Source organism: Helianthus annuus, chromosome 16, assembly GCF_002127325.2.
Source record: "Helianthus annuus cultivar XRQ/B chromosome 16, HanXRQr2.0-SUNRISE, whole genome shotgun sequence".
Classification (NCBI taxonomy): Eukaryota; Viridiplantae; Streptophyta; class Magnoliopsida; order Asterales; family Asteraceae; genus Helianthus; species Helianthus annuus.
This window is the reverse complement of record NC_035448.2, coordinates 203836867-203850496: the sequence shown is the minus strand read 5'-3', so window position 1 is coordinate 203850496 and position 13630 is coordinate 203836867. Positions and strand designations below refer to the sequence as shown.

The following is a 13630-nucleotide window of genomic DNA, read 5'->3' as shown; positions in this document are numbered from 1 at the left end:
TTAAGGGTAGGTGGTCATCCCAACTACCACCTAAATCAATAACATATGCACGAAGCATGTCTTCCAAAGTTTGGATTGTACGCTCACTCTGTCCATCAGTCTAAGGGTGGTAAGCAGTACTAAAATTCAACCGCGTGCCCAAAGATTGTTGGAAACTTTTCCAAAAATGTGAGGTGTATCTAGTATCTCTATCTGAGATAATAGACACCGGTATGCCATGAAGAGACACAATCTTATCTACGTACAACCGGGCTAATTTATCAGAGCTATGAGTCTCTTTGATGGGTAGGAAATGTGCTGACTTAGTCAGTCTATCAACTATAACCCATATGGTATCATTTCCATGCTTTGTCTTAGGTAACTTGGTTATAGAATCCATAGTTACCATTTACCACTTCCATGTGGGAAGTTCTGGCTGTTGTAACAGACCTGATGGCTTTTGATGTTCAACTTTAATTTAAGCACATGTCAGGCACTTAGCTACATGTGTGGCAATCACTACAAGAAAAATGACCATTTGGGACTAAATTATGAGGGACTGATCTATCAGTCTCGGATACATAGTATGGGGGACTAATTTATTAGTTACTAATTGTATTAGAGACTGATTTTTTTGTGACTGATGTCCGTGACTAATAATCAGTCCTTAATACTTGGACAACTTATCTGAGACTGAATTTTAGTCACAAATATGTTTGTCTAAAAATAAATTTTGGGGGGAAACTTATTGGTTACTGAAATTCAGTCCTAAATAATAGACACCATTAATAAAAATGGCGCCATTTTATTGGTCACTAATATTCAGTCACTAGTATATTGACACCGAGGGACTAAACTATGAGGGACTAATCTATCAGTCTCGGATACGTAGTATCTGGGACTAATTTATTAGTTACTAATTGTATTATAGGTTGATTTTTTTGTGACTGATGTCCGTGACTGAATTTTAGTCACAAATATGTTTGTCTAAAAATAAATTTTGGGGGGAAACTTATTGGTTACTGAAATTCAGTCCTAAATAACTGACCCATTAATAAACATGGTGCCATTTTATTGGTCACTAATATTCAGTCACTAATATATTGACACCGAGGGACTAAACTATGAGGGACTAATCTATCATTCTCGGATACGTAGTATCTGGGACTAATTTATTAGTTACTAATTGTATACGAGGTTGATTTTTTTGTGACTGATGTCCGTGACTGAATTTTAGTCACAAATATGTTTGTCTAAAAATAAATTTTGGGGGGAAACTTATTGGTTACTGAAATTCAGTCCTAAATAACTGACCCATTAATAAAAATGGCGCCATTTTATTGGTCACTAATATTCAGTCACTAATATATTGACACCGAGGGACTAAACTATGAGGGACTAATCTATCAGTCTCGGATACGTAGTATCTGGGACTAATTTATTAGTTACTAATTGTATTAGAGGTTGATTTTTTGTGACTGATGTCCGTGACTGATTTAACTAAATAAGACTAACCCAGTTAAAAATTATAAAAGGATTTCTATTAAAAAGACTAACCTAGTTAGTCTTTTCAGTTAACTACTTCAGGGGCTGATTTGGTTATTTTTAAAAGTATTTTAACCTTATATTCTAACCGAGTTAATGGATTTGTAAAGGTTCCTTATTAAACAACTAACTTAGTTAATATACCCAGTTAATATACCCCTGTGGTTCCACATTGATCAGATAACCCATTAACATCGGGGCACGTTCGAAGTTGCTTTCAAATCGGTCACCAACAAGACTCGAACCCGCGCCCCTCGAACACACACACACATGCATAACCGGCTGGACTACCACCATCGTTGTTCATATCTCAGATTTATGTTATATATATAGATACACTTTAGAAATATAAAATATATATATTTAAACCTGCATATCCGCGCTGTTGACCGGACTTCGACAAACCCCGATGTTAACGGGTTATCTGATCAATGTCGTTGCACGCCTATTCTCTGCACCTCAAAAGCAACTTCCCACGCGCATTTAATTAATTCGAACGTGCCTGACTTCGATGAAACCGAAGTAGTTTTTATAAAATTAAAAGTGGAATCTACCACTAATTTCTGTTGATGTAATGTCCAAATTGAGGCGTTTTATAAAAAAAATTAAACCAAGCGTAGAAAAAAGTTGTAGCAACATCCGTAGCAAATCTGAGGAAAAAAATATAAAAAAAATAACGTAGCAAAATCGGTAGCAAAACGAAATGTTTGAAAATTAAATAAAGAAGTTAAATAAACCTGGTAGCAAAATTTGTAGAAAGTTGGATGTAAATAAAACTTAAACCCCAAAATAGGGTTTTCTTATATGCAACCAGTTACTCCACCACCGTTCACGACCATCACCGCCCATTCCACCGGAATCACGACCTTCAAATTGAGTTTCGGGCCGAGACGAGGTTCGTACACACTACAAAAGAACTACACAAACATGGATATTCTTGTTGACCAATCATATTCTTTCTTTATGACGATGTCTCAAACTAGAAGCAATGATTAGTAAGCAGCCATCTTGCATAACCCATCTAAACTGTATTTGCATAAAATTAAAATAACTAACATGACATTAAAATATAAAAATAAATAAAAAAACCTAATTTAACTATTCATCGTCGGAATCCGCTAAAAGGTGGGGTATTCCGTATTCCGTAACAACGTACGAGTACAAATAACAGTTCAAGTTAAAATACCAACTAACTTATATATCAATTATGTAATCGGTTTCAATTAATGGTCAATAACACAAATTTGTTACTCCTCAAGTCGATTTTCTTTACATATGGAATATTTATACTTAATCAAATTTGTTACCCAAACCCTTTCTTAGCAAAAATCATAAATCTCTCTCAAAAAAAAAAAGGGATTTGTTTTTTGTTAAAATAAAACAAAATGGGTGAATTAAAAAAAGCAATATTCTAGCACTAACTGATTGGTCTATTCAAACTCACACGGATCGCCATGCTATCACCATCATCCGTTGATCAAAACCAATCCAACGGCCACAAAACCCTACAACACTTGAAGCAGACAACACCCCCTATCTCCTCACCTCTCTCTCGCTCATCTCCCCCCTCTCTCTCCAGCAGGTGGCCGACACCACTCCGGGTGGCGGCGGCGCCAGCTTCTCGGCGGCAACGACGAACACAGAAGGTCGACGAAGGTTTGAGCGGCGGTGGCGGCGGTAGATCGGAACGACGGGCGGCGGCTCGATGGTTCAGGTTCGAGTTCACACACGTTCCTGTTTCGGGTCGCGATTCGGGTTTCGAGTTTAATCGGTTCAGGTTAGAATCCGGTTCAGGTCTTGTTTGTTTGAATTCCGATTCAGTTTTCGTTCAGTTTTGTTTTTGGTTCAGGCCATCGGAGCTCCGGCCCGGCTGACAATGGCAACGGATTCAGGTCTCGGTTCGGTTGAATCGGGTGGCTCGGGATCGAGCCTGGGTTTGATTCGGTTCCGTTTCCGTTCTCTTGAATCGGGTGGCTCGGGAAGGTTTGAAAATTCAGATGGAGGCGTTGGGAGATACAGATCCCAGAGTCGCTGAGACTTGCAGGTGAAGTTATTGATCACAATTCTCACTCTGATTTCAAGCACTTTAATGACTTTATTATATGTTATGTTATATGTTTTAAGTTCCAGTTATTGCTCTATTTATTCTTAGGCTTTGATCATGTATCTGTTGCTGACTTGCTGGCCTTTTGTTTTGTATAATTATTTGTTTATCCAGTTAATTTCGATCTAGGAGTACAATTTAATTAGGATATGCTTCAACTGTATTGAACGTTATAGAGTTTCCTTTTGTAATAATAGAACCAGCTCCCAAACAAGGTAGAACTGTAGGAGTAGAACCGTAGATGCGATAGCCAAAAACGGCTGTTTGACACCTGAAGCATGAACATGTTATGTTAATATGTGTTTTATAAGTCCATTGGAGCAGGTAACTGTTTATAGATAATAATGCAAATTCACATTGGTAGTGGTTTCGTCTGACAATGACAAATGTTTGTGTTGAACTAGCAAATGTGTCACTGGGGCAAATTGTATTACTGAATGGGAACTGATAACTTCTACATGGCTTTAAGAATTATCATTGCTTAATATATATACTTTTTGATCACTAGGTGATCTTATATCTTTGTATTGTCCGTCATTTCCCTATGATCCCATTTTTAGTAATCCGTATTTAAATTCATGGTTCTTCATTTCTGTAGATACTTAGCTGAGGCTCTTGTTCAAGCAATGCAATTTGATGAAGCAGATACCTTATGCAAAAGAACCCTTGAAATCCACAGAATACACAGTGCACCTGCATCACTTGAAGAAGCAGCTGATAGACGATTAATGGCCCTCATATGTTTTGTCGCTGATTGGTGACTTGCTATTGTTGTTTGTTGATGTTTGTTAATCAGGCTGCTGACATTACCGACCGACTCCAACGACATCGAAAGGTTGTAGGACTATGACGACCGACTCCAACGACATCGAAAGGTTGTAGGCTGCTGACATTATGCTTCATTAGCTGTTTTACGATGTCATTTCACAGATATTATGGCGTCAACGACTTATATTCTTTTGTTTGCTTGCATTTCACAGATCTGTGGTGGTCCCCTTGTCACAGAATTATCGACTTCAAACGCTGTATAAACATGGGCTCTACCTTAAGGTACCTAATTACATTTCGTTGTACTTATCGTTATTCTTGTCGGACGCCGGATTTACATGAGACGCCGTCATGCTATACTTGCCTCTTTTTGGTTACATGTCAAATTGCTGTCAAAGTCGATTAAAGATTGTAGAATTGATGCAGGGGCTTATGGGTATTATTGAAAATTGAAGGTTTCTTTTAACAAAATTGGACATGTATCTCGTTTTAAAACCCCGGTTAAACCGAATGCAAGAAAATGCCCGGTTTCTTCTGATGAACCGGAGACTACAGTTTCAGATGATGATTCGTCTTCTGATGAATTGGGGACTATAGTTTCAGATGATGACGCTTCTTTGTGGTTGAGTGAAGATCAAGAACATGGGATCAAGATTAAGGGTTTGTTGAAAATATACATATATGTGTGTGTGTTTTCATTTAATTAATCTTTTTTTTTAATTTGATTTGATTTTAGATGAAGGTGAATGTTCAAGTAAAGCAGGGGAGATTGAAAAGGGTAAAGCTGATTTCAAAAGTGATAAATCCTTCATGGTTTATATAAATCAATCACATCTTACTAATCGCGGAGTGGTAAGTGTAACTAACTTCATCTTTGTCAGTTATATATCAGCGTCATAAAACAGTCACTAATGTTACCACTAATATAATTGCTTTCATATGATGCAGTATCTACCAGTGGAGTTCAGAAAGAAGTTCTCGAGGGGTCACAAGAGCGATCACAAATGTTCGCTTCAACCTTGGAGTTTGGTGGATGTGGTAATGGTCGCAAGCTCACAACTTATGTGTATTTAACCATGTTCTTTGAAATGACAGTTCTTAATATATTAGTTTGAGTTGGAACTAACTTTGTGGTTTAAATTTGTATTTTGTTGAAGTTATTTGTATGTTTTATTGTTAAATTCTTGAGCTTGAGTTGGATGTCTTGAATAATATGGTAAACACCCTCAACGTCACTTTTCTTTTTTGTTCCGCGACGCTCGATATTTGCTCGTCGCTCGTTCGAAAAATACTCGGATCGAAAGACGCTCGTTCGAATTTGACTCGGTTGAAAAAACACTTGGTTCGGTTCGTTCGGTTTGTAAACGAACCGAGCACGAGCAAAGGTCCAATCGGTTCGGTTAGGCTCGTGAACAGCCCTAGCATGCATACTATCGACTATCAAATGTAGTATCAAAGACTATTTTTTAGTCTTCAAAAAAATCATAACAAGAAACAGTCATAGCATCGGCGACTATTATTTAGTTACGAAATTAACATATTAGGGATTGATTATCAGTCTCTAAAAAAACATATTTGGGATTGAAAAAGTTCTTAAAAGATACAAAATTTCAGTCTCTAAAAAACATATTCGAAACTAAATAAGATGACATCTAAGATTATTTTTCAGTCCCTAAAAAATATATTAAGGAATGAAATGGCATGTTATCAGGGACTAATTCTCAGTCTCTACAACGTCTATTAGAGACTGAATTGTCATGGAACCCAAATCTAAGTAAATGTATTTGGGACAAAATAGACAAGGTTCAAGTACTGATTTTCAGTCCTGAAAGGCCTAGTATCAAGGACTGATTTTCAGTCACCGACGAAATGTATTCGAGACTGAAATGATGTTGTACTACAACGTATATTGAGGACTGATTTTATATGTATAGGAGACTGAATATCAGTCTCTATTGGTGTCATACAATCGGGACTGAAATTTAGTTACTAATGAAAGTATCTAGGACTAGACAATTAGGACTGGCTCGGGACTGGCAAAATCAGTCCCTAATAACCATTAGGGACTGATTTAGGAGTTTTAGAGACTGATTTTTCAGTCTCAGATTGCAATCTTTTTTGTAGTGTATTTCTTCAAACCTATCCACCAATAATTAGCCTTCAAATCCTGATACATTTTGTCACCTCCAGGGTGAACTGAGTACTTGGAGTTGTGTGCTTCTTGGAGAATTACATCTAGAAGTCCTCCCTGAATAGGAACCCAAATTCTTCCATTCATTCGGGGGATTTCCATCCTTGCCAGGTGCTAACTGCTCAGCAGTTACACCCAACTTTTCGTTTGGAAGGTTGACTTCCAAAACAACATCTTTTTGTGCAGCTAATAGCCTTTCATTCAGACTATTCTTCAACTCAATGCTCTTCTCATTGATCCTGATTGGTTTAACTCTTTCCTTTCGGCTTAGAGCATCAGCGACCATGTTCGCTTTACCTGGATGGTAGCGTATCTCGCAATCATAGTCATTCAGAGTTTCCATCCAACGGCGTTGTCTCATATTGAGCTCTTTTTGATTGAACAAGTGTTGAAGACTTTTGTGATCCGAGTAGATTACAATTTTGTTCCATACAAATAATGTCTCCATAGCTTTAGTGCGAATACAACGGCACCCAATTCTAAATCATGGGTGGTGTAATTCTTTTCATGCACTTTCAGTTGTCGTGAAGCATAGGCAATCACCTTGCCTTGCTGCATGAGCACACATCCCATGCCGGTGTGTGAAGCATCACAGTATATGACAAACTCTTCAATTCCTTCGGGTAAGGTCAACACCGGAGCATTGCTCAACTTTTGCTTCAAAATCTCAAAAGATTCTTGTTGCTTTGGACCCCAATCAAATTTTACATTTTTGCGGGTCAAGGAAGTTAATGGTGCCGCTATTCTCGAGAAGTTCTCAATGAATCATCTATAATATCCAGCTAAACCCAGAAAGCTGCGGATTTCTATAGGCATCTTTGGTGCTTCCCAATTCATAATGGCTTCTATCTTGGCGGGATCAACTTGGATACCACGCTCACTAACAACATGTCCAAGAAATTGGACTTCACGAAGCCAGAACTCGCACTTGGAGAATTTAGCATACAATTTCTCCTGTCGAAGCAATCCTATGATACACCAAAGGTGCTTCTTGTGATCAAGTTGGCTACGAGAATAGATAAGTATGTCGTCTATAAAGACAATGACAAACTTATCTAAGTACGGTTTGCAGACTCTATTCATGAGATCCATTAATGCTGCAGGCGCATTAGTGAGCCCGAAAGGCATCACCAAAAACTCGAAATGTCCATACCTTGTTCTGAAGGCTGTCTTTGGCACATCTTCAGTTCGGACCTTGAGTTGATGATATCCAGATCTCAGATCAATCTTAGAGAAATAGCTCGCTCCTTGAAGTTGATCGAATAAATCATCGATCCTGGGCAAAGGATAACGATCCTTGATCGTTACCTTATTCAATTCACGGTAATCAACGCATAAGCGCATTGATCCATCCTTCTTCTTCACGAACAGTATTGGAGCTCCCCAAGGCGAAGAGCTGGGTTGAATAAAACCTTTCTCTAGTAAGTCGTCGAGTTGAGTCCTGAGCTCTTTCATTTCCGTAGGTGCTAGACGATAAGGAGCTCGTGCAATAGGTGCAGATCCTGGTAGAATGTCTATCCTGAACTCTACTTGCCTCTCAGGAGGTAATCCAGGTAACTCGTCTGGGAAAACATCAGGATATTCAGAGATGATCGGAATGTCTTCAATCTTAGGCTTTGGATCTTTCACAGACACTTGTGCCATATAAATGGCACATCCGCTCTTCAAACATTGCGATACCTTGAGAATAGACACATTGCTGGGTAATCCATATTGTGTATCTCCTTGAATAGTGACTGATTCGCCAGAAGGGGTTTTGATAATAACTAGCTTTTTATCACAGGCAATTTGGACTTGGTTATGCGACAACCAATCCATGTCTAAAACTATATCAAACCCAACCAATTTCATTGGCAAGAGGGATAGCTGGATAGAATGATTCTTAATGGATATAGAACATCCATCAAGAAGAGTGGAAGTTGTTTCTAAAGTACCATCGGCAAGCTCTACCTCATATTTTATGTCTAGAGTTTTAATAGGCAAATTCAATATCTTACAGAACTTATGGTCTACAAAAGACTCTAGCATAGTTATTATTGATGAGGAAGGTACCTTTTATGACGTTCTCATCATTCACCGCTTCCCTTGTGTTCATCTGAAAGACTCTCGCATTTGCTTTCTTCGCCTCCTCGGGCTTCTTTGCATTCTTGGGGCAATTTGTCTTGATGTGCCCCTTTTCATTGCAACCATAGCAGGTTGCACCCTTGATATTTCGGCACTCAACAGACTTGTGCCCTTTCTTCTTACAAATCCCACATGGTTTGACCTGTGGGTCTTGGTTGCACTTTCCAAAATGCCTTTTGTGACATATCTTGCACCTGGGCCTGTCATTTGACTGCCCCTTTTTGGAACCAGAGTTCCATTTGCTCTTTTTGTTCGACTGAGGAGACTTGTCTTCCTCTCTTTTCCTCTTCCCTTCATCGGTAGCTTTCTTCGCCCTACTCCTCACAACTTCAAGAGTGAGGGACAAAGATAGATCCACAGTAGATCTATAAGTGGTTGGCTTAGAAGCCATAACATTCCCTTTTACTTCAGGGGCCAAACCACCGATGAAACGCGCAATGCGTTTGGGTTCAGGAGTGACTAAATATGGAACAAGCCTTGACATTGAGTTGAAGCTAGTCACATAGGATCTACAATCCACATCCTTCATTACCAAGGTGAGGAAATCAGTCTCTATCCTCTCGACTTCATGTTGAGGACAATATGTGTCCTTCATTAGATCAACAAACTTACTCCATGAAAGATTATACAAAGGAATCTTTCCGGTGGCTTGTACTAATGCTTTCCACCAAGTGAGGGCATCGCCCTTGAAGGATTGCGACACAAACTTCACTATATCCTCTTTAGCACATCTGCTGATGTCTATCACAGTCTCCATTTCGTCCAACCGTTTCATGCAATCGATTGCTCCCTTTTCTCCTGTAAATTCCCTCGGTTTACAGGAGACAAAGTACTTATAGGTACAACCCTTGGTGTACCTGGGAGTCGGTTCAAGAACAATCTGTTTCTGAGGCTCACTCCTCTGATTAGACGAGTGCTGAGACTCATCTTTCTTAAGTGTATGCGAATGAGAATGGGACTTTGAATGAGTCTTTGACCGAACGTTGCTCGGTTCCTTGAATATCTTATCCACCGCTTGAGCAACCGCAGTGTCGATCATTGCTTGCAGTTCAGCATTTGTAAGATTTACTCTTGCTTCATTATTGTTTTCTCCTCGAGGGTGGCTATTTGCCTCGTCAGATCCAGCCATTTTCAAGTACTAGATCAAACAATAATGATATTTAAATTATACAGTGATTCATCGCATTGATGATCAGATGGTCATGGTATTATTAAACCATATAGACCATTTTAAATAAATTAATTAAATCATAATTTGCATAGGCTACAACAGAACCATGATAAGCAATTTATAGGATAGAATCCTTTATATTTATTAGACAGAGGATATAAATCATAATTGTCAATGTCATGGAAGACATTTTTATTTAGCACAAGGCTCGTCTCGAAGGACATTTAGATGGCACAAAAGGCCTTGTCACACAGACGAACATAACCAACGATCTCTTGGATCATTGTTCTTTTAAGGGTTGAACACAGTTCATCGCCTTTTTGACAAGAAGTTTATAAATAAAACTATCATTGTCATTATTACACCTTTGCTTATAAGCATACATCTCTAATGGATGTTTTGTTGTATACATCATATTGATGTTTATTTGCCATGATTCGCATTGATCATATAGGCTATATATAAGTGACTTGGAAAACCCAAGTACATTTGGAAGCTTGTGTTGTTTCTCATACCGCACAGCTAGGAATATTAACATGTTTTCAGATGTTAATAGAGATTTATTGTCTTAAAAAGGTTGTACCATCATAGCCATTTTAATAATTTGGCTAGGTTATACCTCTAAGAAAATTTCTTTGGCGGATCAATAAAAATTGAAATGATAAGGCATGATGATGTATTAAAGTACATAATTAAAATCCAAAGAAATTTCATTAAATAATAAACTACTACAAGTGCCCTAAACGGGTCTTAAAGAGAACATACTGCCCACGCAGGGACTACAGAAACAGAAACAAGTCCTCGCAGGGACTTGGTACAGAAAACGAAAATAATGTCCTCGCAGGGACTAAATTAAAGAACAATACAAGATAAAGTAACTTCCTATTTCTTCTTGCCCTTAATAAGGCTTATAAGGCCCTTGAGGAAGCTATTATGCTTCTTTTTGGTTTCACTTGCTTCTTGCTCAACCCTGTCTAGCCTTTGCAGTATTTCTTCAGTTTGCACCTGTTGGGGAGGAGGAGGCTGCTGATAAGGCGGGTATTGATAACCCTGCACCGGGTATCCAGTTGGATAAACTGAAGGGTAAGAAGAAGGGTAAAGATGGTGGTATTGTGCAGCTGTAAGGTACGGATCATGAGTTCCATAATCCGATGGATATCCCGATGGGTTTTCAAAAGGATTGTACCCAGAAGAACCTGGGTAAGTTGGGATTGGGTTGTCAGAACTCAGAACCCATTGGCGGTGGCGGTGGTGCATATGAAACTGGCGGAGGATCGTTTTCTGGCACCGCGTTCGAGGGTCCACCCATTTGGGGGTCCTCAAGAATAGGAGGGTAAGAACTTGAACCCTTAGGAGAACTGAAACGAGATCCTCCTTGCACGGATATACGTGCATTCCTCCTTCGCCTCGGAGGCTCACGAGGTGGCTAAGGTGGCTGTTGAGGCGGCTCCTCAACAAGAAGTGGTGGAGGTGAAACTGCTTGAAGCTGGTGTTCAACCAAAGGAGGTTGAGCAGGAGAATCATGGTACGAGGGAGTAAAGTCCCAATCATACACGGCCATCCTCTCTTGGTATGAATCGGGCACACGGTACGGTGATCCCTGAAATGGGGAACCGCTTGAGATGCGCATTGGGTGACCCGGTGTTCCGGTTTGCATTTCTGGGTCCGGATCGTCGTCCATCTCCATTTCCTGAGAAAAGTGATCCTCAGGTCCCAAAGGGTTATAGCCCAAAAAGTCGTTGACATAATCATTCGGATTAAACTGTGTCGGGGAGTAGGTAGAATCCGAATGATGGAAGGAATGAGAGTGCAACGAGTGGTAAGATTGGTGAGATTTATGGGAGTGATGGGAGTGTTGAGAATGTTGCGAATGCTGGGGCTCGTCTGGAACAGGCGGCCCGAAAGATGGATGGAATGAAGGAGATGAGCTCAATGAGACAGAGTGTCTCGCTGGTTCGAAAGAGTGACCCCATTGATTGCGGGAGTCAGAACTGGAAAATGACGCAGACGGGGTGCGTCGATGTGAAGGTCCTGCTGATGGTCCCCCTCGCATGGGGCCCATTCCTTTACCCCTAACTCTTGGCGGCATGGTAGTTGATTATTCCTGTCAAAACAAAAAAACAAAACAAAATAAAATATAAACAGCAAAGGAAAGTTAAGGATAAATCCTAGGTCATTGGCCTAGACTCGGAAGTGTAAGGATTGTGCTTATTGTGTCATTGAGATTAAACACAAAAGGTTAGTGTTTAATTCACTCAATGTTGGCTCTGATACCAACCTGTCACACCGCGATATTTCCATATATTACTTGTGGGCCCGGTGGGGAGTATCGTGACGTAGTTGATATCATCATTGTCAATAGACACAATATAATAGCACAACGGAAGGCTTGGTAAATAAACTATTACAAACCATAGTGTCTGAGTGTTCGAGTGAAAGAATATACAGACTGGAATGTAATAAGATCCACAGGCGGATCATAAAAAGTACAAAGAAACAAAATAACAGACTTCAGGTTTCTATGGATTTGCAAGATCCTCTTATGACACCTAATAGCTCCAGCCTATTACGAGAGGTACCTGTCAATCAGTCTTTAAGAAAATACGTCAGTTTACACTGGTAAATACAATTAACCGAGTCTTTTGAAAACATTTATGAAAATTGATTTAAGTGCACATGGCACAAATCATTTATAACTTGGGACAATTATTTAAAAATAATCTTGTATACAGATTTACATGTTTGTCATACAATTGGGGCCGGTTGGAAGCCGGTCGTGATTAACCGACTCACCACTTATAGAACCCACGAAGGAGTTATTCCCAACATGTGGGTTTATATATTATTTAGCATTTGCATCTGTCAGGTGTATGCCTACACCCCGTGCATAGGTCGTGGCCATTTTCAAATGAAATGAGCCGATGATATCCAGGACACGGTCAGATTAACCCCCAATGTTTATGTTATCAAACAAGACAGATTAAAACGGGTTATGTAAATTTATTAATCACAATCCATAGGATGTTAACATATATGCCCAAAAAGTAATTTAAACCAATTTAAGTCCCATAAGGGCATTTTGGTAATTTTAATGCTCATAAAAGAGTTTAAATATTAATCTGAGTTTCAGGTCTGATATAATCAGGAGAAATATGTATTTCTATCAATTATAACAGTAGTGTGTTGCATATATGTGAAATTTATCTTTTATAACCATACTTGCACCGTAGGGGCATTTTGGTAATTTAACATAAGCTTTAAAGGTCAAAATTAGAATTCTGAGTTTAAAACTTTGGCTTACTATTTAATTTCATAAATTAACTTAAAACATCAGTAGGTAATAAGTTTTATGTGCCAAAAATAGTTTTAACTCATACTATGCGCTTAAAACGCATAAAAGTCGGTTTTAAGAGATTTTCGGGTTAAAATAGGAAATCTGAGTTTTTGATCAGTTTATAAAGTTTAAAATATTGTATTTATCATATAAAATCAGTAGAAAAAAGTTTGATATCAAAATGTTATGTAAAACTCATTTTATTCAAGAAAAGGGTATAACCGACATTTACCGAATCAAAGCTAGAACCCTAAGTTATGCTCCGAATCAAAGCTAGTACCCTAAGTTATGCTCAGCCTAAAAATAAATAAAAATCTTCAAAAATCCCAAAATATTATTTTACATCAGTGGATAAAAAGTTTGGTATCAAAATTTGGGTTTAAATAGGCTATATTCTAATTATGCCGTTTAATT

At 38.7% G+C, this 13630-nt stretch overlaps 1 protein-coding gene and 1 long non-coding RNA gene across 3 annotated transcripts; one reads left to right on the top strand and one right to left on the bottom strand.

The window, feature by feature from the left end:
• Positions 1-3056: 3056 nt before the first annotated feature.
• Positions 3057-5249, top strand: LOC110915596. 2 transcript variants are annotated; one of them, XR_002579101.2, is made up of 6 exons: positions 3057-3301; positions 3374-3568; positions 4227-4503; positions 4609-4678; positions 4823-5056; positions 5133-5249. It is a non-coding gene; the product is annotated as an uncharacterized LOC110915596 (long non-coding RNA). The 2 variants fall into 2 exon arrangements; XR_002579100.2 differs by having other exon boundaries at positions 4609-5056.
• A 6059-nt stretch (positions 5250-11308) lies between these two features.
• Positions 11309-11971, bottom strand: LOC110920408 (velvet complex subunit 2-like). The gene has a single exon (XM_022164620.1). The coding sequence runs from the start codon at positions 11969-11971 to the stop codon at positions 11309-11311; it is 663 nt and encodes a 220-aa protein (XP_022020312.1).
• Positions 11972-13630: the final 1659 nt, after the last annotated feature.

Coding starts and splice junctions, on each gene's coding strand:
- LOC110920408 (XM_022164620.1), bottom strand. CDS start 11,971: ATGCCGCCAAGAGTTAGGGGTAAAGGAATGGGCCCCATGCGAGGGGGA.